General features: G+C 33.9%; 1 protein-coding gene and 1 long non-coding RNA gene across 6 annotated transcripts in view; one reads left to right on the plus strand and one right to left on the minus strand.

The window, feature by feature from the left end:
* Nucleotides 1-22,439, minus strand: part of PCLO (piccolo presynaptic cytomatrix protein) — a 311,224-nt gene that overhangs the window by 37,481 nt on the left and 251,304 nt on the right. For 2 of the 5 annotated variants that reach the window (XM_052680947.1, XM_052680945.1), the window contains 6 exons: nucleotides 20,620-20,691; nucleotides 18,131-18,311; nucleotides 16,695-16,889; nucleotides 15,313-15,495; nucleotides 5,253-5,394; nucleotides 1,557-1,624 (listed from right to left, as the gene is read on the minus strand). In XM_052680947.1, coding sequence (XP_052536907.1) covers nucleotides 1,557-1,624; nucleotides 5,253-5,394; nucleotides 15,313-15,495; nucleotides 16,695-16,889; nucleotides 18,131-18,311; nucleotides 20,620-20,691 — 841 coding nt within the window. The remainder of the gene's footprint in view (nucleotides 1-1,556; nucleotides 1,625-5,252; nucleotides 5,395-15,312; nucleotides 15,496-16,694; nucleotides 16,890-18,130; nucleotides 18,312-20,619; nucleotides 20,692-22,439) is intronic. The other 3 variants (XM_052680948.1, XM_052680946.1, XM_052680949.1) reach the window with 3 other exon arrangements.
* On the plus strand, nucleotides 6,577-11,932 carry LOC128079601 (uncharacterized). Its single transcript, XR_008206231.1, has 2 exons — nucleotides 6,577-9,570; nucleotides 9,711-11,932. It is a non-coding gene; the product is annotated as an uncharacterized LOC128079601 (long non-coding RNA).

Here is a 22,439-nt window from a genome sequence, read left to right on the forward strand (position 1 = left end):
GCTATTTGCAGACTTTGAAGATGAGCAGAAGTATGCCTTTGGGAAAAAAATTTTGGGTGACTGAATCTTAAATACGCATCCTTTGAAATTTTGAAAAGAGTTGGGTATTTATATCTTCTTTTGGAGTGATGCAAACATTATATTAAAACATTTTGTGTTTGTATTTGCTAAAGTTTATGATAAAAAAACATGAACTAAAGGGCAATTTATGCTGAACAAAATGTTGAAAAACTATTTCTTTACATATATCTTTTTGTATTAAACACACCATAACAAAGTAAAAATGGAAAATTCCTGATTTCCCATTTTCTTCCCACCTCCTCTCTTTTCAAAGTAGTTTCTTTTAAAAATATTTATAACAACCCTTGCATAAATTGAAGTTTGATAAGCAGCACAATTTGGATTTTTGCATGATAGGTAACGTATTTGCATGATAGGTAATGTATTTAAATTAAGGATTTAACAAACTGCGTATACACAGTTCAGGATTCTTGCTTTGAAAAAGAGAGTTTTACCCTTCAAATTCTAGTTTAACTTCTTCAAATTTGTGTGAAACTAGATTATTTTTACCTCAAATATAGCAAGAACAATTTTTACTCCATGTAAGGAGATTGCAGAAACCTGATAAATAATGATTTTTTCAAGGCTGAACTTAAAGTGACTTCAATTGTGTATATAAATTTCAATTTATGAATTAATTAAAACCCAAGGTAGTGCTGAAATTCATTCAAATGATAAAAATATTATTTTAATAACAAAATGAGGGTCACAATAATTAGGTTTTATATTTGAGGTCAACAGAAGCATATACTTGAAAGAAAATACCTTACAGGTAAAGGGAAATGGAATTTTCCTAACATATCCTTCAATACAAAACACTGACTCTTAATTTTCATGCAATTGTCCATTATTATACACAATGATCACATTGCACATGTATCTTTTAACAGCCATCCTGTCAGGCTCTTTCCATCTCCAGTATTACAATGGCTCCTTCTTTGGTAGAACTACATTCATACAAAAAAAAACCAAAAACATTCACTCTGGATTTCCCAATCAGATAAGTTTTAATATGATTTAAGTGCAGTGGTCAAACTTGATGTTCAGCTAACATTTTTATTTAATGTTAATGTTTTATTTAGTCAACAAAATTAATTTCTTCATGAAGTATTCTGAAATCCTATAAAAATAGAGCCTGACAGCCACTGGATGTTTTCTATCAATTTAATGGGTATTGAGTCAGCACCATAGTTCATATTTTTTTATTCCAATACTATGAAAAGCAATGAACATTGAAAAACAAATATTATTAATTGCACTCTATTTAATTAACTTTAAGGAAACAGGTAAAACAAGCTTTTCATTTAAACTGAAGACTCATTACATTGGTGCTATATGCAAAGGGCCTTTAGAATAAATGAAAGAGAGAACCTTAATCTATGATACAAAGAGAGCATAAGCTAATCTTTCATCACATAATCATTAAGAGAAATTGTCATATCAGTTTTATAAATAGAAGGGAATACCACTGTAGCGTTGTTTGTATTTCTTTTTACCTTCTGCATCAGTTAATCCCACTCCCGACTGCTTCATTGGTTCTTGTCCATTCTGGCTCATCTTCCCTCTGTTAAAAAAAAGAATATGGTCATATCTGTCAATAAGACCATGAAGAGATCAGATCTAAGCAAATGGTATACCTAAGCCAAAGAATCTTGTCTCAGCACGAGAACCTTATTGAAAAGAAATGAATGTGTATATATACATATATACATACACAGTATAGAAAATTCAAGGAAATAAACAGGACAGAAGCTTTTTTTTCTATTGCTATTTAAACAGATCACAACACTTTTTTCTTGTTGTTTTTATTTTGGAGACAACTGCAGTCACATCTTACTATGCCTGTGCATTCCTGAAGAACGGAGCAACCAGAGGCTGTTTGAAACCTGCCTTCCATCAGTCTGGGGTTCTGCAAGCACTCTGCATAACTCTTCACCTCACTTTATACTGTTATGTTGAATGGTGAAATATGGAAGTAGTTGCTATTTGTTCTACAATATCATTACTGCAAAGGTAGATTTTGTTTCTGGTAAGTATTTTCTTCCAGTGACAGATTTTACAGTGCAGTTGAGATTCATCACAGGAGACAAGATATGAGACTTTATCTTAAAGCAAGGTGAGTGGAATAAAGCATGTTCTGGTGGACCCTGGGTGTAGAAGGAATCTAATGTGGATGTGAGTCTAGTTGTCTGTTTTCAGTTTATGAATGTTAGGTTAAAAAGTTTTATTTCCTTTTTTTAATCTTTAAACATACCTGTTGTAAGCTCTAAGGCATGGCATTAATCACCATCAAAAACACATCTGCTCCTGTGAGTTATGTTCCTATTTACAAAGTATAGTATGTGCATGATAATAGAATTATTAGACCCTACATATTGTTAGTTGATTTTACATTTGCATCCTAAATTAATATTATTTTACACACATTCACAGAATCATAGAATGGACTGGTTTGGAAGGGACCTCAAAGAACATCTAGTTCTAACCCCTGCCATGGCCTAGTTGCTATCAAGTAGATCAGAGATGCCCAAGGCCCCTCCAACCTGGTCTTGAACAGCTTCAGGGATGGGCATCCACTGCTTATCCACTTCAGGCTGCAAGAGCACACTGCTGGCTCATGTCCAGCTTTTTGTCCCCCCAGACCCCTAAGTCATTCTTCACAGGGCTGTTCTCACAGAGATCTCCCAGTATCTGAGATTGCCCCAACCTAAGTGCAACATCCTGAACTTGGTTTTGTTGAACTGCATTAGGTTTGTGTGGGCCATAATACTTACACAGGTAGTTACACAGTACAAAGGCATAGTTGTTGTCATAGATGGAAATGTATTTTTCAAGGATATTAAAAATGAACAATAAGAGATTTTTATAAATTATTTCCTAAATAGGCTACAAAATGTATTCATCTATGTATAACTGTATAAAATGATTATTTTCTCTTGATATTTGAACCAATGTTTAGTTCTGGCAAGTATTAAAATAAGTTAATTCATCAAACAATTCCCATGGTGTTACTAATTAAATTATTATTTTTTAAATTTCATTATTAATCATTCTGACTAAAGTAAAAAGTCAGCTGTCAACACTTTTCTATTGGTAGATCAGAAATTCATTCTAAACAGAGAAATCAACAAAGATGTTTTCATATGCCAAGACTTCTTAAATCATTTTGATCACTTCATACTTCAAATTGTGATCAGTGGTCTCATGGGTATACTGAACATCCATGTACAGGATCAGAGTCCCTGAAGTATTTTCAAGTCTGTGTGAACATAACACTGACTAGAAATGGGCCACTGAAATGATCAGAGGGCTGGAGCACCTTTCCTATGAAGAAAGGTTGGGGGAACTGGGTTTGTTTAGCTGGAGAAGAGAAGGTTCTGAAGAGATCTCATTGTGGCCTTAAAGTACTTGAAGGGAGTGTATAAAATAGAGGGGAAATGACTGTTTATGAGGGCGGATAGTAAAATGAGACGGGGGAGGTTTAGGTTAGATATTAGGAGGAATTTTTTCACACACAGGGTAGTGATGCATTGGAACAGGTTGCGTAAGGAGGTTGTGGATGCCCCATCCCTGGAGGCATTCAAGGCCAGGCTGGATGTGGCTTTGGGCAGCCTGGTCTGGCGGCTGGCGGCCCTGAACATAGCAGGGAGGTTGAAACTAGGTGATCATTGTGGTCCTTTTCAACCCAGGCCGTTCTATGATTCTATGATTCATTGATTCATTGATTCTATGAATTTCAGTCATGTATATAATCAGACATATAATTATTTTTATCCAAACCTGAAAATGTGAACAGATATGTGTTTTAAAACATTCTCTCTCAATATGATTCTGAGATGGTAACCATTAATTTTGTCATTCATTTTCATTAATTACTGTGTAAAGCCCTTAAAACTAACAAAAAAAAAAAAAAAAAATTGCTATCTGTGTGTTTGACATAAGTTTTAGAGATTCAAAATCTGCACATCACAATTTAAGAGCACAATAAGAATATGATGCAGTCCATACAGCAAAAAAAAATAGGACTTGGATATATTTTATTTAATTAAGCAAAATTCAGTGGAATAAATTACAACAAAGGAAAGGTTGAAAGTCTTGGAGATTTATTCCTGCTTTTCAGTAAAGTTCAGCCAATTTAGGGCTTAGTAGAATAGTAAATTTGTCAACAAAATACAAGTAGCTATAAGATACTGTCACCCTGCTAGATAATTCACACTAAGTAATATTATGTAGATTTCAATTTAGCATATGTCTACTAAAATTATACTAGGTGCTGCCTCGTGTTTCTGTACACAGGGACTTTATAGACTTTTGTCTTTCTCTTTAGGAATGACTGCAAAATAATTTTCTTTTGATATTGTCAAATTCAATTAAAGGATTTTTTTGCCACTGAGAAGTGAAACTCATTTTGACCTAAAATTATGTTGATTGAAAATTTCAATAAAATTAAGCAATTGGCATTCCATAGCCTGAGCTGGTGTTGCTCTCCTGGATTCCATAGATGAGAGAGAAATCCTAGATTAGTAGCTGTAGGGTTTTTTTTTTTTAGCCTTTTGTATGTTGTGATCTTACTAAAAAGAACGCTGAATATTTAGAAATATCACTGCTCTGGAGAAAAAAATTGAGCCTTTTTTTGTTTTCCTCTTTTTATTTTTTAAATTCAAGCTTTTTAAATCATGTTCTTGTGACTTCTATTTCTGGACTGCAAAGGACTGCAAAGCTGCATGTAACAGCTACTGCAGATACTGAATGAGCAATAACCACTGACTAATATTTTGAGAACAGCCAAAAAATTCAGGCTACAAACATTAATCTGATGAAGAGAAATTACTTTTTTTTGTTAGGGAATTCCAGGAGATCAGTCTGAAAATCTAAGTGGGTTGGCCTCAAGCATGGGAAAACTGCACTACTAAACCATAACCCAAGCCCATCTCAAAATGCTTGCATGGAAGTCTTGGATGTCTCCTGTGTGACAACAATAAAATCATGAGAATTAGGGAGAGGTTTTATAGTTATTAACAGCTCAACAGAGCAGAATTCGAGCTCTGAGAAATTCTACAGTTAACTGCTTTTCTACCGTGTAACTCAGTAACTCCTCTGCAGAGGAAACTACATATGAAGATAACCAGCAGTGAAAGCACTACACATAATCAGTGCACAGAGGATTCAGAATATTAAAGGAAAAGCCTTACATTCTTGGGATGGGAAACAGATTATTCTCTCCCGTGGCACTGCTGCTGCCTTCACTGTCCATGCTGTATCCACTGCCAAAACTACTGACTGATGAGCCAGTGGAGACAGAACTTTCTGTAGGTCGGTGGTTAGTAGACCTTGCTGTACAGACAGGAACAATGGGTTACCAAATGCCTTCTAAAAAATCAGTGTCATCCACATTAAGAAAAATAGAATTTATCAAAATTATATGCTGTAACATGTTTTACTTTTTTTTACTTTACATTCCAGTGTTGTGGTACCATCTTTTGCAGATAATGTTTATTTTCACATAGAATATGGTCTAAACCAAACAGAGCATCACCAGAATATTTTTCTTCACTCATGATAATAGTTCAAATCAACGTCCTAAAGGAAAAGAAGACTGGGTTAGATTGATTAACACTGCTTTTCTGATTAAAGTTACAGAAAACCAGTAATTCATCCAAAACATTTTGTAGGGTAACCCTTTAAATGTGATGGGCCTTCCTCTTCTTCTTCATGACACATTCATTACATTTTATGACTATGAGGAAACTGAAAAGAAATATATGTACAACATCTATAGTCACAGAAGCTGTATGAAGACCTCCACCCCCTTCAGACGTAACACTGCAACCGTACTACATTTCTCAACTGCTTTTACCTATCTGGATATCTCTTACTATCTGCCTGGAATTTCAATGCACTACTCATGCTTAAAACACTTTGTCGTATGTCAGATGTATTGTTTTGTGTTTTGAATACTGCTATACTTTGAACAAATTTTCCAGTATTCAGTCTTTAGCAAGTTGAGAAATATATACAATAAAAAGGACTCAGTAACATTACACATAATAATCAATTTACACAAACAGTAGAAAGACTATTCTCATATAAAATAATGAAATTATCATGGAAATATTATTATAAATCTTTTGATTTAATTTTTAAGTTAAACATAGTACATCTATTGTCATGCTTAATCTTTTCCAAGTGACTGAGCATATATACCTTAGATAAAATACTTTCCTTTAAATTTATTATTCTGTGAAGCCTTAGTGAGGTTTTCTCTTACTTTGGTGAACTGTGAAACAGTAATGCAAGCAGTTAAAAGAGATCCTTCTGTAAGTAAGAATTTAGTCAAATATCTAAATGGAAATTACTTCAAATAAGAGCCAGAGCCCCAGTGGTTTTCTGCTTTAAGCTGGCAACCAAGATTATTTTTGTGTGACTGGATGAATAATATTTTTTATGAAAACTGCTGAATGCTTCTTAATGTGGGACCAGGAAGATGAATGTGACTCTTCTAACGTATTGTAATATCAGCTTAATAATTGACACTGGATGAAAAGAATGAAGCATTTCACATGCTGTCAGTTCTTGGGCCAAACAATCTCATAAATTGCTTTTTCAACTCCGTTAACTTCATCTGTTTCATTAAGGCCTACAGCCACAGAAAGAATCTGTCAATCAAAACTATTTTTAGACAAAAAAATATATTATTTATCTCAAATTCTTAACTACGTGCATTAATAAAAGGATGTCTTTTTTGGATGATAATACAAATTAATAAACTGTAAAATCCTAATGTTATTAGCAGATACTTCCAGTATCTCTTCTGGAGGAAAAGACATCCTTGTTTTTGCAGCACAGGCAGCCAGACCACTGAAGTATTCTCTCTTCAGATAGCTATGAGCATTAGCTATTCCATCATTTTCATTCTGTGATGCTGTGAGTGAAGTCTTATGATTAAGTTGACGTGTCAGGAAACTGGTGTTGGGAAATGTTGGGCAAGAGAGATTTTGGAGAAAAGAGGTCAAGCTCCCTTTTATAAGGCACTATGTCAGCTTCCATATACTAAACAGCCTGTTGGGGCTTTATCATGATTGCCAAACTAGTCTGTCACCTCAGTTCTCATGATGGTTGAATGAGTCACTTGTATGATTTCTGATATCTGCTTGGAGTTTGGGGATTACTTTTTGTAGTTCTTATTTATTATTATTCTTGTTTGTTGGTTGGTTTGTTTTTAGTCATGACATGACAAATGTCTCATAGATGAGGACAATCTGGATAGCTACGCATCTGCAAAACCCATGCAAGAAAAGGCAGTATGATGTTAGCACAGAAAGTATATCTGGTCCTACCACTAAGAATGATTTTACTTAATATGACATAGATCCGCACCATAACATTTGTGGTTCAAAGGGTGGTTCATATCTGGGTCATATTTATATTGATTATGTTGTAAAATGTATTGCCTGAACTCATTTAGTATAACTGGTGGATTTCTAAAACAGTAAGAATATAAAAACTAGTTTAACATGTCCAAAAAGTTGAATCTGGCTTTCATAACTTGTTTAGAAATTTTTACACCCATTATTAATCAAAATGTAATCATTTTCTCTGATGGAGCTATATTCTAATATACATTCAGTACTATATTTTTAGTTTCTCTATCGTTTTGTCTGATTTATGTATTTTTCTGTATTGATCATCTTCAGAAATATCTATTGCCAAGTGGGTATAATGTGCCTAAATTTAGATTAATTACTGGATTTTGAAAATTCTAAGGTTCAAGGTTTCACTTTTTTTCTGTCTTCTATATGAGAGCAATGAACTACATTAGTTTGAAAGAGGAGATGAAACTTAAAAATAGATTTATAGATGTTCTTGTGAAATAAATAAATAAATAAATGTAGCTACAGAGAACTCCTCCATAACATATGAAACACTACATTTTCTACGTATCTGTAGTTCTTACAGACAAATGGAAACATGTAAACTGCTGCTGCTGGGTATAGAAATTTGTATATGAGATGCTGTTTCTGCTGGATATATGAGAAAGTTGTGATGAAGGTGATGGATGCAATCTTTTGTCTGATTTAGAATAACTGTAGTTAGCTTTGTAATCTGCCAAATTTATACACTCATTTCCAGTTCTATCCCTTGTTTTTAATCAAATACAAATGTTGTCCTAGGAACACCACTGGAAAGGATAAATTCATTATTATGCTGTTCTAGCCTTATTAGACTAAGGTCAGTGAAGCCCTCAGAGTAATCACCACATTGACTGGCCAGCTGGCTACATGTCCATATAAAGGACACAGAACTAAAGTGAGAATAGGCAGTTTTACTTCTGAATTAGAGATTCTGCTGACAGCTGCTTATGCTAGAAAATTCAAATTTCTGCTTATCGAACTTTAGAGAGTTAAATATCTTGCTATTGATTTACTCTAGCATTTTGAGGTATAGAGTTAAGATACTCCTTTCTGGTGCCACAGAAGTGCCTGATAATGCAAGACATAGTCTTGTTTTGTCTAAATGTACAGCATTTATGTAAATAGAAACCTGCTCAAAGGCAACTGCCATCTTTTGTCTATCACACAAACACAGTATGGAAGAGCTATGTCTTATTCCTTCCTTGCTCTTTGTTTTTTCTAATTACTTCCCAATCCCTCAAAAAATGATTTAGATTTTCACGTTCAAGGTTGCTGCCAACTACACCTGATACTGATGAAAAGACCGTGAAACCTTCAGCAGATCAAAGACTAAGGATAACTGAAAATCGTTATAAAAAATGATAATTTGGCTTCTTACTTCAAGAAAAGAAATATTCTTTCCATCCCCTTCTTTGTTCTCTGTTTTTTCCTTTTAAAGGATATTTCATGTTTTCTGTGTATTGTAACTTCAGTTAAGTCACGGCTGTCCAGCCATTGGTCTGTGATGAACAGATATCAGAAATGAAAGATTAATGTTCTAACATGGGCTGCTTCCTCTGAAAGATTGAACAGAATTTCTGCTATTGTTGCTGAATTGATGTTCTGTTGATTTCACTTTCATCTGTCAATATTACTTTAGCTTTGAGCTCCCCTACTTAGAGGAAATGTCCTGTACATAAGTTGTGCTTATGGGTAGAGATTTGATACTTAGTAGCCAGCAATGCAGTGTTATTATTAACACTTCATAATACTTTTTCTACTATCTTTTCAACAGGGTGACATGAGCAAAAGTTTCAGTTCAACCACTCTCCTGAATAATACACAAATACTTGGAAGAATTCTTGATTCCATAAAGGAATTGTTTCAAATTCTAAGTGGAAATTAGTGACCCTGATATAAGACTTTTTATCCAAGAAAAAGTGATCATGATGAAAGTGATACATTTTTTATTCAGCACTGTTTAAAAAGAAAAAAAAAAAAAAGAAAAAAAAGAATATTCTTTTGACAGAATAATATTCATCCATATTCCCTAATGCCTTCTTGGAATAAAAGTAATCATTTAAGAAAATTTGTCTTATGGATGCAGCAGGGAAAACAGGTAAGTCCTGCCGTCATATAAGAAAGTATATTGGATTCAAAGAAAAGAAAAGAATTGATATCAACTTTTCTTTTTTTTCTTCCATGAATATGCTTTTTCAATAATTTTTATTTTTATTTTTATTTTTTAATGTAATGTAGGAAGGATATTCACAAAAAACCTTTTGTTATGAAGAGTCAAATCAGTCAGAAGGAAAAGAGAAACAGTCTAGTGTTGTCACCACTTCAGCTATTCTTCTAGAGTGAACAGATATGGGGGAAAAAAAGAAGGAGAATAATACAAAAAGCATGACTGAGACGTTCTGTGAATAGAACAGCCTCAGCTTTCTCCTGGTCATTAAATTGCAGAAATGGTGTTTTCTTTCAAACGTATGTTCCACTTCTCAGGTATATGTTTAGAAGTGATAACTCAGGTGTCAAAACAGACTGAGAAAGACAGTCTGATTTGTAATCCAAACAGAAAAATGTCTTTTAGCTAGTGTTCAGCATTAAGCTTTGAGATTTTGCCTTTAATTGTTTGAAAAAGAGTTATCTGGACTGGCAGTCCAGTGACAAGCCCTGAGCAATAAAGAGGGCTGACACCATCCTACACAGCAGTGCAAGTCCACACAAGCAGGTGAAACTACAGATCTGCTTTGGTTATTTATCATCCCAGACTATTCATGTCACACACGTCTTCAGGTAGAAGTCTATTATTCTCTCTCTCTTGTCTTCTGATTCAGTATACCATACTCTCACTGCCCCAAAATTGCTGTTTACACACTTTTAAGAAGATTTTGCTAGCAATAAAAAGTACTGTTCCAACTTGATCTATGAAATTCTACAGAGCTAACTACATTCTTTTGATGGGGCTGTCAGCTGCCTGTTTTGTGAACTGCCAACAGAATAAAGATACAGAATAAATAGCCAGTGAGAAATGCCCCAGGACAGTTCTGATAGTCTCCTCCCTTCATTCTCCCTTACTCCAAAAATTACTTTAAATCATGGTCTCAGCTATTTCAGCTGCATTTGTATATCAGGCACAGCTTTGACTACTCACCAAGAAGTGATATTTTGTGAGTTTTCTACACAATGTTTTGCAAAGCAATTTTCCATTTGAAGTGAATAATGGTGGCAAAATAGCACTAATCTGAAAATGTGGTGGTGGTATTTCTTTACTCAGCAAAGCAATTCCATTTTTTTTTTTTTTTTTTTTTATGTCCTCCATAAGCTTCAGCTACCATCTAATAGACTTTTGAAATAGAAGTTATCAGATGAAGAATCCAAGCAATTTCCTGAAATTACATGTCAGTTTAAAATGGTGGAAAAGTAAATAGCAGGAATAGTCAAAGCAAAATGTGCCAACTTTTAGACTAAACAGGACTCAAAAGACAGCCTGAAATTATTGCTGTCTGCAGAGAGTGAGGACATACTGTTCTTGTTTTGATAATGATTCTTGGAAATGGGTTATTTGTAGCAACATGAAACCCTTTTATTTTGGAAATTAAGAAACTGGTGGAGGAGTTTATATAAAACAGCTTTGGGCAGTAAATTACGTAAGTGTGAAGGTAGTATCCTAAATTATTGTAGGAACTAAAAAGATATTGCCTATCAAAATGTGAAAATGGGAGTACAGATGAGGAGATATTTAAATCCACAGTCAATCCAATACAAAAGATTTACAGAACCTAGGAATCAGCTTCCATTCACTTTACATTGTTGTGAACAGTAGTTTGTGATAAAGACAATTCCTGCTGATTTTAATATTTTATTTTATTATTTTATTTTATTTTATTTTATTTTATTTATTTATTTTATTTTGGTTAGAAATTACACTGTGCTGGCTCAGACCTGTATTACGGATTTTATGCTGCTAACAATATCCTACTGGCAAATATATCAGATCACATTTTGCTGTAGCTTTAACCTTTTGTTATACTGACACTTGAGACAAAGTTGAGTACTTTCCTCCTGGTGCTTTTTTTACATGTGTCAAGCAACACAAGAAGTACAGACTAAAGCAGACAAAAGCTCTGATCTCTCTTTTGGCATCTACAATGATCTGCATGTTCAAGCAAGAGTATTTTGACTCAGTATATCTCTCATGAGTGCCAGTTTGGAAGAGTAGAAAAAAAAAATCATTAGAGTACAATAATATTCAGGTCTAAACCATTTACTTAGGTATTCAAATACTGATATATGGTGTTCTAAGTATCCTAGGAAGAACCAGAGTAGTCTTCTAGAAATTCTTTTATTAGGTTTTAAAATATGTTCTTCCATTGAATATTTGTTATTTTAAAGTAATAAATTTAAACAATGTAAATAGTATATTTGGGGGCAAAACTAACACTCCTTCTTCAAATAAAGATATTATTTGCAATGGATTATTATTGAATTATACTCATTAGGCAGGTATATAAAATATCTGTGTGGATACCAAAGCTACCTATGAAACTGCATACTTTAAAAATGGCCATTTGTGTGTGTGGAACTAGTGTGCCTTCCTATTTCATTCGTTGAATTCACTTCCACTTCTGTTACTGAATTGAAATTATGTTCTTCCTTATCCTTCTCACTTGCATTATTAGAAGTCATTAAAACTAAGCCAGGTAGTTTACTTATTTCTAATTATTCTCTATCTTTGAAAAGACTTTCTACATAAAATCAGGAAATAACTATTGCAGATGCACCTGCATTTTTATATACACATATACAGAGAGCCAGTAATTACAATCATAATATTTGAAATTGTTTAATTATTTGGAGAACTCTAAAATCATTTATTATACTTTAAACATAAATGACCTACCAATAAATTTCCACATAACAGGCAAGATCATTCTATGGGATAAATTATTGACACAAAAGCAGACCGTGGGCTGATTTATGCTATCTGAAAAGCTGACTAATCTGGTGGATAAACCCTGATACACAGTTTATGTTGAAAGGAATATGATTAATTTTATGTGAATGTTTAATTGGCTCTGATTCAAATTTTTCACAGAAATGAATTCAAATTAACTTAAACTTCTGTTTCCCTGTGGCTTGCATCCCTTGCTGCTTCTGCCTTAAAAGGGTTTACTCTGAAACTTTATTGTTCCTTTTTGAAGGGTGTGAGGGGAATATGTGTTGTGCAATTTGTTTAGTTGCAGATTGCACTCTTATCTCTCACAGGCAACAAGGACGCTACTCTTCAGGGTATATTTTTAATTAAGTACTGTAGTTGAATATTGGCTTTTACAAATGTGCTGAACAAAATCTTCTGTTGTGGCTTCACCTTAATTTTAAAACGGATCAATTTAAACACATTTTTTACTGTTTAAAATAAAGAAATAGTTCAGTCTAATAAACTTAAGGTGATGTATATCCTCCTCATTAACAGTACTGTGGTAATATTTTTGTTTATGATTTCCTTTTTACTTCTCATCAGACATATAATTAACTTACTAACTAGCAAAATATATTCTGTGGGAAAGGTCATAGATCTAGAAGTAGAGAACGATTTCTCTGGTGCATTCTTTTGTTTGGTTTTGTTTAAGTGGCAATCCAATGCAAGAGAAAAAAAAAAACAAAAACAACCACAACACTAAGTTAAAGGACGTAACCCTTTCTAAGGGTTCTCTTAAGTTATGTGCGAACGACTGATAAATATACAGATAAATCTATATAAATAATCCAAATATAAATCTATCAATAGATTTTTTTTCCCCATCACCATTGTGGAAATACCATATATTGCTACTACTTGGCCTGAAGAAACAAACAGCTGTCTTGAAATGTGCTGTTCTCCAACACATTCAGATAAATTGATGTGATAATAATAAAAATGTTCTACATTATCTGTAATGGCTTTCTTAAGAAAGGGCTTTTACCTTTAGTGACAAAAAAGGCAAAATCAGCCCGTACTAACTTGCTAAGTCAACTGTTCTATTTCATAAAACCAGATGCCAATAAATTAAATAGTGATGGGGGTGGGTAACAAAACCATGAAGCATCCCTCCAGGAATGGACTTTCAAACTGATGATGCCCTAATACTCATCATTTACAATTGTCTCAACTTTTAGAATTGTTGAATTAAAGAAGAAATCTCTTTCCCTCAGCTCCCCTTTTTCACTCAAAGAAATTTAAAAGCAGATTTATCTTGGTATCTTTTCCATTTAAGCTCGTAACCTTTCCTGGTTTAATTTAAACATTACACTGAAGATAACTGATCAATTACCCTCAAAATTGTAATTATTAGCCCACCTTACATAAATAAATTAGAACAAACTAGTTTTTGAATAGTAAGAACCCCAAAGTTCTCACAGGTCTGAAACCAAACTTGTCAAAATTGTGAAGGCCATTGTGCGTTACCTGTATTTGTCCAAGTAAAAAGACAAAAGTACCATGTTTTCTTATAGTAATTCCAACCTCATTAATGTATCACTGATATAAATGATGGCTCTCATTCCTAGGGCTTTGTAACATGCTTCTAAAATTGCTCTCAGGCAACTGTATATTGATTCATAAAATAATGTGTGTGAACCTTGCTTCAACTTCATATCATAAGGAAAAGGGTTTAGCATTGTTTCTCTCAGCCAAAATATATTGTTAGACTATAATTCTTAGTGACAAATGTCTACACACATGGCACCAAAAAAAAATCATTATCTATGTAGATTTCTATGGAAGATGTTCCAGGAATAGGATGGATCTTTCAGTTATGATATCTGAACTAGAGTCACGATCTACTCCAGCCTTTGCCTGAACTGAGTGTCAGAAGCTGAGCTGTAGAGTCTGGCCACACATGTGAACATAGGAATATAATTTTAAAGAAGTTTTCTTAAAGCTTTCAGAGAAGATACAACTTGTTCTTTCTAACTGCAATATTTAAAATTACTAATTATATTTACCCTTGTTAATTTGTCATTTCTCCCTCACACTATTTAATGACCTATTGTCGTTAATCATTTGAAATATCATGCCCTCTTTTTCTCTTACATTCTCAGCTACACTTTATTGCCCATGGTATATAATAGTGTTAACCAAAAAATCTGCAATAATTCATGTAAGGTTGGAAAGGGAATACACACAAGAGAAGATCTGAGAGTCCAATCTCTAAGTTTATTTGGATAATCCCTCTGATTCTTTGGAAATAACCAAAATGCTCCAGAAGTCAATAGAACAGTGTCAATTTGAATCAGCTGAGATTCTGGCTCTTTATTTGTGTTGAATGGTTAAGTTGATGATATGTAGCATTTAGATTTGATGAACAGATGTCTACAGGTGGAAAGTAAGAGACTGATTGGAGAGTTGTCAAAAGATTGAGCTATACATGGATCAAAACTTTCCTTTCCACTGGTGGGTTAAAAAAATTATCCATGCCTATAGCATAACAATACTGGAGAGAAAAAATACATTGTTAATATCCCAATTAGTTTTTTTGTCAGAAGGTATGTTTAATCATGCTTAAACAGACTAACTTGGTCGTATGCTCTCATTAGCTGACAACATGAGGAAAACTATAAGAATTTTCAAGAGACGTCCTCTAGTGGAAAGGAAGCAGATGTGCTTTTTGTTTCATAACATCTCTTAGCATAGTTTTTTTGTTTGTTTGTTATGTAATTGTGTGCTGATGTCGAAAAATCAAGCAGAGTTCTTGATTCATGTTAACAGCACTTAACAAAAGGATAAAATAAATAATTAAATATTGCAAGGAATTAGTAGACATGGCAAGAAGGATTTGGGATGTGTCGTGTTTCTTAACCATGCCCTTCTGCTCACCTCCTTCAGGCTTGACTGGTCCATCAGACATCACTTTCCTGAGGGCTAGTTGGCTTTGGTCTTTGTTGTCATTGGCTGGTGGAGGCAGATTGTCAGACTGAGTTCTTTGAATAGGGAGGACTCCTGCTATGCTGTGTCTGTGCTGCTTCCTGGCATGATTAGATTGACCGCTTTTATGTGCTGCTGTGGCAGTGTGGTGAAATGGAAACCCAGAGTATGTATCCTCAGATGGAACCAGCTTAAATGTTATTCATGCAAACAGAAGTGTTTTTTTTTTCTTTCTGTATTTAAATAAGTAGTGTTTTCAAACACCAAAGAGACACCACATGCACAGCATTAAAGAGTACTAAAACTGGCTGTTTCTTTTATTAATGATGGTGAAGGCAAGGGAAATAATTTCCCCCTAGTTTTTGCATTGCACCATGGTAAGTTTATGGCATATCAACAAATCCTGAAGACAAACACAATGAATCCACAGTCAGAGAGTTTGATTTGCCGTTAATTAAATGCTCAACTAACAAACAGATGCTGGAATGATAGCTATGGAGAGCTATCCTCTTAAACGGAAAAGTTCTAATTTATTAATCTATTTGAAGATGTCAGATAAAACCCATCCTCACTCATTAATCAATGTGTGGCAGAAAAATTCCTAGAAAACCTGTATGACAACAACTGACTTAGCTCTGAATTCCAACTTGGATAACATGTTAACACTGTCAAAATCTACTTGTTAATTCTTTCATGTACTTAATATTTTTCTGTATCGCTGTTCTGCTCATCACTAACATGTTTTTATGTGAGAGATAAAGAAGGTTGCCTTACATTTCCTTTCCAAACACCGCTAGATGCAATCACGTTTCAAAAAACAGTGTCTGAGTTGTGCTGTTAAAAAACTTTTCTTCCAACTTTAAATCTTTTCTATATGATACTGCCCTGCTTGATTACTATTCATAGTGTGTTCTCAGTACCTGTGTGCAATTTGCAAAACTGGCAACTGCATCTCTGCAGGTTTTTGTTACTTTATTCATAGTTATTTAGTTATCGTAGTTATTTAGACATCAAAACATCATCACACAATGGAACTCTCTGTGAGTCATGCACAACTATGAAATATTATGGACCATGAGTGAAGAAAGTGATGGAGAAACAGCCAGTTTCACTGCAGTCTATATAAATTAAAATAAATAAATAAAAGACATCTAAATACAAGATATATTGTAATTATATGTATTCACACACGGGCACACAAAGAAAGACATTGAAAGAGTGAGCACAGTGTGCCAAGAACAGAAAAGAAATAGCCAAGAGGGAAAGACAGCAGGGAAAAAGGCAACAGATGAACATTAAGCTGCCATGCTGAGGAATTTATTTGCGTCTTTTACTTGGTTGAAGGCGAAGCTGTTGGACAGCTGCTTCAGCAGCAGCGATGGCTGCCCCAGCATCTTCAAGGTGTGTTTGAGTGACACTGGTTTTGCTTTGGCTGCGGGATGGCCCATGAGAACGTAGATGTCCTTCAGAAGAAGATTTGGAGCTCCCTGGACTGCTGTGGGATTTCTCAATGGTGGGCACCTGCATGTCTACCAAGGAAATGAAGAAGCACAAGTGTTGCATTTATTAAAAACAAACTCATTTTCTTTCTCTCACTTTGCCTTTCTAGCTACATTCTAGAACAAAGAATAAAGATTAATCTGTGCAACACCATTCAGTGCCTCAGGACATACTGTGAGTAGGTAACTCAGTTTATTAAGAAGCAATTTCTATTTTCTCACAATTTCCCAGAGAATAATTCATTTATTATTGGATTTCTAACATCTGTTAATTATGCTTCCTGAACTGGTCCACTTTGTTTGATTAGAAGTAGACTAAAGCCTGATTTGTTTCTTGCTTTCTACTTCACTATCATGTGAAGAATAACCAGTATTCCTAGTGCTGGTAATTGAATCTTATGTAATGAAAGCAGATTTCTCTATCTCCTGCAGAATGATTGGTCTAATAACTTCTGCACTAACTTCTGATTTGGATGTAGATCTTACATAGACACCAATTGCTACCAAAACATGGCACTGAAGTAGAAAAAAGATGTAGCAGAGACTTATCCCTCAGAGGCTCTCGTCTGGATTGTATTTGGGAATGTAATTATGTTGATATTGCAGATGTTTCTTTAAGAGGGCAACTGGCCAATGAGTACTTAGTATTAAAAAAAAACAACCACAAAAACTAAAACAAAAAACCAACGCCAACATTTATTGGAGCAGGAGACATCGAGATCAATTCTCTGTTTGTAAGAACTAGCAAAATTCTACTATGTCAGCTCCACTGATTTCCACTGTAATATAAATGTATTACAGCCCATTATTATTGACTAGAAATACAAAAGCGTTATTATAGTATAATAGTTATTCTATAGAATATCAATGTGGCATTGATGAAGATGAAATGTCATAGAATATTAAAAGAAAAATTGAAAGTTAAAGACGCATTGAATTTAGCCAAAATTACCAGAAAAAAAATAATAATAATAAAAAAAAAAACAAAAAGCAAGTCACAAAATCTATAGCAGATGTAAAAATACCATGTAGCTTAAAGGTTGCTGTTTTAACGACACAAATATCAGTGAGCTTGTTAGCACTGATTGGGTCGAGTTAAGCATTAGCACAGGTCTCCAATGAATTAACCACAGAGAGAAATAAGTTTTTAATAAAAGTACATGCAAACTTCATAACGGTATCTTTATTTTTCCATTAGAACTGAGAAATAGCAAGTATTTTCCTGTCACCTGGGAAAAAAATTCAAATCAAATGCACTGAGTTACTCCTACCCTTGGAAGGGTCTGGGAAGATTCCATGACTTCTGCTCTTGATGACAGATGGTTTTGGAGACTGCTGGCTATTCTGTCCAGAATGAGATTTCCCATGATCAATGTTCTCACTCTGTTCTTTCAAAGGGTACCACCGAGGAGTGTTGTCAAGCTGAGAGACACTGGACAAGTCAATCAATACCTACAATTGAACCAAAACACAACGTACAGTCTATATCTGGTCTATTACTGGTGATGTACAGCAGAAGCATCTACAGTTGTGTTATCAGAAGCCACAATCAAATATAAGCATTTCAGAGTATAAAAGGTTGGGTGCTGACAGTTTCAGGACTCTTGGCTCACAGTCTTAACTTGCCTGATATAAACCAGCTGTAGTTGGAAACCCACATTTATTAGTACATCACTGTGTGTACACCTCAGCAAAATCTTGGCATGGAATATGAGCTTAGCCAAAGCTCCGTATCATGATGACATTTTGAGCACTAGCTTGATGGCAAGACTAAAGAGAGTACTCGTCATTCTGCCTCTGTATAGACACATCCTAGCAGAAGAATTGTGCACTTATTTTCTCCTTACTGTCAGTGTAAAAAAAGGTGCAAATGATGTTTGTATTTAATAAGGTCTTTGGTACTATGAGACTGGGTCTTGTTCCTTTCAAAATTGAATAAATTTATGGAATTTGCAACAGAAAAAGAACAGGGAAACCTTTGCATTTCAGCAATATAGTCAATAGGCAAAGCATGAAAACTTGACTGGAAGGAAAAAAAAAAAGGAAACAAAACCATAATGTGGCAATGAGAAGAAAAATTTAATGGGAAAAAAACAAACAAAAAACTCCGTAGTTAAAAATCCGCTCTAATCCATTTGCATTGTTAGCTGGAGTGTGGAAAATTTCTTTTTTAAAAAGTCTAAAAAAAAAAAAAAGAACATTATTTCCAGTAAAGACTCTTAAAGGACTTGTGGTACAGAAAGCAAGGAGTTATAAACTACTAGCAGGTCATTACAGTCCTGAATGAAAGAACGGACAAAAATAGCCTTGCGTTTGTCACTAAGGTAAAAGAGTTAAAACTAATGTCAGATAGAGGCTTTAGAAGTGCTAGGCAGGGTTTCTTTGGCAGTTTAATGCAAGACTCTGAATAAAAGGAAGCCTCTTTAAGCTTACAGATAGACAAGTTTCTTCATATATGATTTTTTTTTTTTTTCCTACAAGGTTGCAAGGTTTTTTTCTTTCCATTTTTTCTTTCAATATCATAGGCTGTTTATGACTTGTCTTGGTATCTCTGGTTAAATCTATAAATGTTCTGAACAAATTAACTACTTAGCATCCGCTCTAGTATGGTTTTTTGAGGAACGACTTGGTTAACATGGTTACAAATTGTTCCAACTAGACAATGTAAGCTAGTGTCTCTGTTTTGAAGACAAGAGGGTTTGTTCTCACAGATGTGAACTCTGATACGTCATTTGATTTGGGTGGCGTGCAAGCAGTGATGGCTCTATTCAATTTTCTAGCAGTCTGTGATGCTCAGAGCCATCTGTGCTTGTGCTTTTGTGCAAGCCCTTTAAAAATTCCTCAGGGCACAATTTGGATATCCCTTATTTGATGTTACTGTGCATTATTCCACTGGAATTCAAAATACCCCTGAAATACACTGGATAGCTTTCTTCATTTTTCCTTGAAGTGTTGTTTTCATATTTAAGTTTGAATGATTTAATAAATAAAATAATTCTAGAAATTGAAAACATTTGAAGGCAAAAGTTTAAAATTTCCTCTAGAAGTAGCTGCTGGAGCATCTGTTTTCTAAATGTCATAAATAATAATGACATAAATATTTAGTAAAACCTTGCTATCAGATGAAATGCTGAATTTAACAGGAAAACTGATGCAGCATACAGGGAATAAGTAATCATGTAGCTGCTTCCCATACATCTGTTTTAGTAGTTATTCAAATAGTGACACTGGCTGCTCAGTTTTATAGTTACACAATTGGAAACTGGAGCTGAGCTGAGTGCACTTTTGCTAAACTCAAATGAAGACTGAACTGAGTTACTCTGTATAAGAACAGTAATTTGAGCAGTTGATTTTTCTGGGCTTCTAATTATGATTCTTTTCGATAATAACATTTTTAATTACTACTTTGATGTCCTAGTTATTGCTTATAATTCTCTATTATCCAGTACATCCATATTTATTCATTTGCTTTTAAAAGACAGACTGTTTCCAAGGATCCTTCATCTTATTTATTAGTAATTACTACTGTATTCAGAATAAGTCTTACAAAATTTTGCTTTTGCTTATACATTGGCAGTGCTGTTACCCATTTTCACTGTTAAAAAAGGAAAGCCTGAATCAAGAAAGATCAAATAACTCACCTTGCAGTTAGTTGACACGTGCTAAAACATGTCTCAATAGCATAATGTAATGACTGATACTAACATGCAATTCATCAGCTTTCTAACAAGTCAGAACAGAGAGAAGGAAAGACACTTACTTCACCAAGGAAGTCATTCGAGGAGAATCTATCATAATCCCAGACAGTTACTTCCAGTGTTTTCTTTTTCAGCTGCAATTTAAGTAAAAAAATAAGTAAGCCCACTGCCATCATAAACTTCAGATCAAGTGGTTTCATTTTGTTATCTCCTTTTTGTACCCATTTTTCATAGTTGTCATGTAGGCAGTTTTGTCTTCCCATCAACTTTGATATCAGGAAAATAATTTGGGGCTATTATTTGCTATAAATACAAATAGGCCTCTGCTTTGCTCGACTTTAGGAGTTTCCACATGTTATTTGTGACAGCATGTGTGCCCACCATCCTGGGGAATGAGATATATGAAATCAGACTAAAGTTGTAAGTGAAGAAGACTAGCATTTCCTCTTAAATTTTGCTTTCCCCTCATTTAACATAACAAAGATCCAGAAATTTTTTAATCACTCTATCTCGTCTTTAATTTCATTTTATTATTATGTATTATGAATGCATTGTGCTCCCAGAAAATTTTAGAAAATGAGTAAATGCACAAATCCAGTTTCTTAGGAAAACCAGTTAAAATCTGTATATTTGGGTAAATCCACACAAAGGGAAATTATATTTTTAGCATCTAGACTGCATTCTTTAAGAATATAAAAATATTACTTGACAGCTAAGATTAAATAAAAATAATAATAGAGAGTAATTTCTTAATCTTTTGCTTTTTAAATCCTACCTAATTAGGGAAATTTTAACACAGCTTTCTTAAGAATACCTGCTAAAATTAAGAAAAAATTGAACAACCGTCTTGAACAATCTAATAATAATAAATAAATGTAACGTTTTCCTTGACTGAATAAAATTTCTTTTCTTAAATGGTCCAAGACAGCACTGATGTGAAAATAACCTAAAAACAAGTTGAAAAATCACTGTTCCATGCTACTTTTACTTTCCTGGATTACACAATTTCCTACTAGATGCTACACTGAGTATATGTATTTTTGTCCTTGAAAACAGGAATACCCTAAATACTTTCCAGAAATGCATTGTCTCAACTTCTGCTAATTCTGGGAGGACATGTTCGTTTCTTGTTACAAGTGATGACTGTGTAAGGACAGAGAGAAAAATGTACAGATCCAGGAAAAGAAAGAAAAAAAAGATGTTGAAAGATTTTTGGTGGAAACAGAAAAATAGAGATTTTCAAGTAACTACAACACTACTTCACTAACATTTTTTACATTAATATGATAATAAAACTGTGCTGAATACGTTCAGTATTCTACATTTCTTTCAGATTTCTATTCTAAGTCTCTTAGTTCAGTAAGTCTAATAAGTTCATAAAATATTATGACAATGAAAAATCATCTGAAGACCTTTATTAAGCAGCATATGAAATGAGTTTCAGAGAGGAGGAAAATTTGGTTTTCTAAAGATATATTTATGTACTAAAGGCAAAGAATACTGAATGCTGTCTATTTTAAAAGGAGCAATTATACCATCACAGCAAAGTAAGGTTTTGCCTTACATCATCCAGTTTTCTTTAGTTAATGAAACCAAAAGCTGAGATCTCCATCAAGAGTTTAACTGGTGACATTACTGAAAATGATTTTTCTGAAATAGTTTCCATATGAAAGTAGGTTTCTGCAAGTAGGCAATGCAATCAAAGGAAAATGAGAAAGTGCAGCTAGAAGACAGAGCAGTTTGATCCTGCTAACTTTAAACACATGGTAAATATCATTTGAACTCGGAACATGATATGAAAATACTGTTATTAAGCCAAAACTACTTCTGGGCTTTGTCTTGTGGATAAGAGAAGAAAGAAAAAGGAGGGGGAAAAAAAAAG

The sequence above is a fragment of the Tympanuchus pallidicinctus genome, unplaced genomic scaffold (genome assembly GCF_026119805.1).
Source record: "Tympanuchus pallidicinctus isolate F22 unplaced genomic scaffold, pur_lepc_1.0 scaffold19, whole genome shotgun sequence".
NCBI lineage: Eukaryota > Metazoa > Chordata > Aves > Galliformes > Phasianidae > Tympanuchus > Tympanuchus pallidicinctus.